This window comes from Nannospalax galili, unplaced genomic scaffold, assembly GCF_000622305.1.
Source record: "Nannospalax galili isolate Female #2095 unplaced genomic scaffold, S.galili_v1.0 scaffold113, whole genome shotgun sequence".
Taxonomy (NCBI): Eukaryota; Metazoa; Chordata; class Mammalia; order Rodentia; family Spalacidae; genus Nannospalax; species Nannospalax galili.
Window position 1 is genome coordinate 4,173,583 of NW_008335444.1, and position 3,823 is coordinate 4,177,405.

At 57.7% G+C, this 3,823-nt stretch overlaps 1 protein-coding gene across 6 annotated transcripts in view; it reads right to left on the bottom strand.

The window, feature by feature from the left end:
• Kif21b (kinesin family member 21B) overlaps positions 1-3,004 on the bottom strand; it is a 49,458-nt gene extending 46,454 nt beyond the window's left edge. For all 6 annotated transcript variants that reach the window (XR_003849127.1, XR_003849126.1, XR_003849128.1 and 3 more), the window contains exon 1: positions 2,634-3,004. Coding sequence is in view for 2 of the 6 variants with exons in the window: in XM_008830281.3 (XP_008828503.1) it covers positions 2,634-2,674 (41 nt within the window). In the remaining 4 variants the exon portion in view is untranslated. The remainder of the gene's footprint in view (positions 1-2,633) is intronic.
• Positions 3,005-3,823: the final 819 nt, after the last annotated feature.

The following is a 3,823-nucleotide window of genomic DNA, read 5'->3' on the forward strand; positions in this document are numbered from 1 at the left end:
GCAGGTAAAGGCCAGTTTGTAGTCCAGTCATGAGTGCATGGGATTAATGGATAAAAGGATCAAAGGCAGGCCAGGGGCTGACTTGGAATCTCCTATGTGAGGTTGACTGGTCTGGGTATAAGAGTGGACAGGCTTGGCCCCATCTAGCAGGGGAGACCACGGTGTGGGGCTTTAGGAGCCTGCTCACATTTGAACTTTTTTTCCATATCCTGAAAGTTCCTTCCTTTGGACTGTAGGATCCCAGGCCTCCAGGGAGCACTTTGTAGAGAGACAGCTTGATCTTCATTCCAGATTTGAAGCCAAGAGCCCCTGCAACCCCTCCTCTAACAGGGCCTCTTTTCCTACACATACCTCTGACCAAGCCTGTCCAGTCAGATCCCAGGGCTCGCCACAAGTGATTCTCATGGGAATTCAGAAAGCACTTTAGTTAGAGACAAGAAAGGACTTCCAAGAAGTCAGAAAGACAGCTAGACCTGCTGGGAGCTAGGAAGCCTGGTGTAGGCAATTCCAAATCCTTGTTCCTTCTCACAAATACACCATTCAGCTTGGGTGACACAAGCGATTTCTGGGCCTGGGAGGGAGAAGGTGATCCTCAAGCAAGGAGAATTCCCCCTAAAGAGCATCACTAGCACCATCTGCCCCCTCTCCCAGCCCCAGCTCAGAACCACCCTTGGCTCTCTGATTAGAACCTGGTTTCTGTCCAGGCATTGTCTGCTTTCCACAGCTGGCTGCCCATTGAGGTCTGGTGAGTGCCGAGCTGGACATCAAGAGCCAAGAGGGGAGGATTGGGCAGGGCTCTCACCGTCCCAGAGCTCCTGAAAAGCTGACTCTTCATGCTCAGTTTCCCTATGATTTCATTAAACCAGCCACTCAACTGGGAAGAGCATCCTGAGGATGTGGGTGCAGAGGTCAGACATCATCCCTTCTCTGTGGAAAGGGCTCTAGGAACCTCCTGATGGTGGTAGAGGGAAGGCAACACCAGCTTTTTCTCACTCTCTACGCAGGTGCCCATTGTCTCAAGGCTTCTGAAATGAGAGCCCCACATTTTACCGTGCCCAGCCCAGACTGGGGTGTTTGAGCAGAGGAGGGAGGCTTTGTTTGGTTCTCCCCTACAAGATGGAGTTTAAAGGAAAGCCCCCATGGATAGGACACCCCAACTCTTGCCTTCTCAGCCCTGGTTCATCCTGGTTGGGGGGTTAGAGCTTCATTTCCTTTGATGGTGGCTCGGCTTCACCCCATATGCTGTAGATGCCACCCTGGCCATGCACCTCCCTCGACCTCCAAGGGCTCCTGCTGCAATGTCAGCCCCACTAGCAGCTTGGCCCCGCCCCACCAGCCCACCAGGCACCTGCGGGGCTCCTTTGTCTCAGGCTGTTCAGTGCCAGGAAGAGTGTGGAAGTGATGCTCTGAGTGCTGTGAGGGGAGGGGTGCCCGAGTAGGGGCCCTCAATCTCCCCCCCAACCCTCAAGCCATTCTAAGTCTCAGTGCCTTCTCTCTGAGCTACCAGGTGGCTGGGGGCAACCCTGGGGCAGGAGGGGAGACCTATTCCATCAGTATCTCTGCTCTGTCTAGAAGCAACTCCCAGGGCCCCTAGAATCTGGGTCACCTCTCACCCTGGGATCTGGATACCTGTCTCAGAGACCCACCTTAGACTTGGACCACTACCCTCCCCCATCATTGAAGCCTAGAGCAAGGATCGATGCTCCTGTCCACATCCCTCCCTTGATGACTAGCTCATATGCCCTTCTCAAAGAGAAAAACCCCAAGCTAAAGCAGGAGAGATGGTGTGAAGCATCTCCACGCAGCACAAAGAACATAAATGGTTCAACTTTGCAGTATTTCCTGTCACTGTACCTCTGTGTGCCCCTCCCAAAAGAACCAGCTCAGCCATGTCCTCTCTCCTCCTAATGTCTGTCAGATCACTTCCAGTCCCGCAGCTGTTGGAAAAGGGACCCTGGATGAATCTATGGGTCCCTCTCCCTTGCTCAATTTTACCTGTGTGCCTGCGAATGTAGCATCAGCATCGCCCGCTTCCACCCTAGGGGTTATCCCCTCAGATACACCTCTTCCTCCCTCCCCTAGCCCCATCTTCTCTTGGGGGCAGAACCAGCAGGGTTCTCTCCAAAGGCCGTTGGCACTCCATGGAAGGCCGAGGCATCATTCCAGCCCTTTCATGGGTCCCACAACCGATCTTTGTCTGTAGAACCCGCTCCCAGGATGGTAAGCTGGATCAAGAGCACAGAACTAGCTGACTGGCGGAGATGAGGGGGAAAAATTCACCTCCGGTACCCCAAGATGAGACAGCAGCCTTGTGGGGCGGCGAAGAGGAAACACAGACGCTCCCGCCTCGGCCAGGGCTGGGTGTGAAATACCGGATTTCCTTGTTTATTCGATTTTCTGATCATTAAGGGCTCCCAAGAGGGGCTCGAAATTGCCACCCAAACAAAGCCACCTTCCAGCAGTCAGAGGGCCGCGCTCCCCAGCCGCAGCTGGGCCAGCGCGCGGCGCTCTCCAACCCGGCTCCTCCTCCTGGACTGCGGGCTCCAGCTCAAGCTGTGCCCCCCGCCCCGAGCCCACGCGAGACAAAGCCCGAGCCCCTCCTCGCTCGCCCCTTCCCCGCCATCCGTCCTTACCTGACGGCCACCTTGACGCAGCAGTCTCCCTGGCCAGCCATGGTCCTCCGGACTGGAGTCTGGGCGTGGATCAGGGGTGGGGGTCCGGGGGCCAATGCTCCAGGCAGCGACTGTGGCTGCGGGAGGCGGGGGCGCGGACACTGCTAGCGAAAGCGACAGCACAGGCTGGAGGTGACATGCTCGCAGGCGACAGGCAGAGGGGCTCACCCGCGGCCGGCCCCACCGGGCAGGTCCCGCGCTCGTCCTCCGGCCATCGGGCGGCTGCGCCGCACTAGCTGACAGCGGGCGGTGCGACCCGCAGCTCCCCACCGCGCGGCACACGCGCGCACACACCTCCCACCCTGGCCGCCGCCTCCCGCCGCAGCGCGAACAAAGGGGGCGGAGGCCGAGCTGGCCCAGGACCCACCCCCAGCCCCTCGGAGCTGCGTAGGGCTCCGCCCCGCCCTGGATCCTCCAATCGAAGGCCCCAACAAGCAGCAGGGGCGGGCCTTGCTCCTTTAAAGGGCCCTCTTGGCTCCGGTCCACGGGGTTGCCCGGGCCGATAGGGTTGGGGGGCTTGGGGGTAGGAGCCGGCTGGACTCCCCGGGAAGTTGACCTCGCTGGAACTGCGGCGCTCGAAGTCGCAGAACCTCAGCCTCAATGGACCTTTCTTTCTGAAATGAGGAACGGGACTTAAAGAGGGAACAGTCCAAGGTCATACAGAGAATTTGTGGCTAGACTTGGTGAAGAACCCTGGCCTCTGGACTGTGCGCTACCTCTGAGCAGCTCACAGCGATAAGCAGTTTTCAGTTTGAAAAACCCAGCATTTATTCCCGTAACTTCGCCAACCTCTACTGAAGGGGATTATTGTTAATGTCTAAGTAAATTCCCCCCACCTCCACCCGGCAGCATGTCTTTGACTTGACTGCTGACGAGTGCAGTTCCTCCCTACTAGCTAGATCAGGGGCCCATTGACCTTTATGACCCACAGATGACCCACTGGGCCTGGTTCACACTCTGCTTTGTGGCGGTGGGGGCAGAGGGTCAATGTGGGAGGCCAGAGCTGCCGGAGAAGACCAGGGAACAAAGGATCACTCAACTTCAGACACCTGGGAGAAGCTGGATGGCAAAATGGGTGGGAAGGAAGAAACAGACCAGCAGCTGCCATCAGGAATGGTTATAAAGGACGGTAGGGCGGGGTGGGGTGGGGG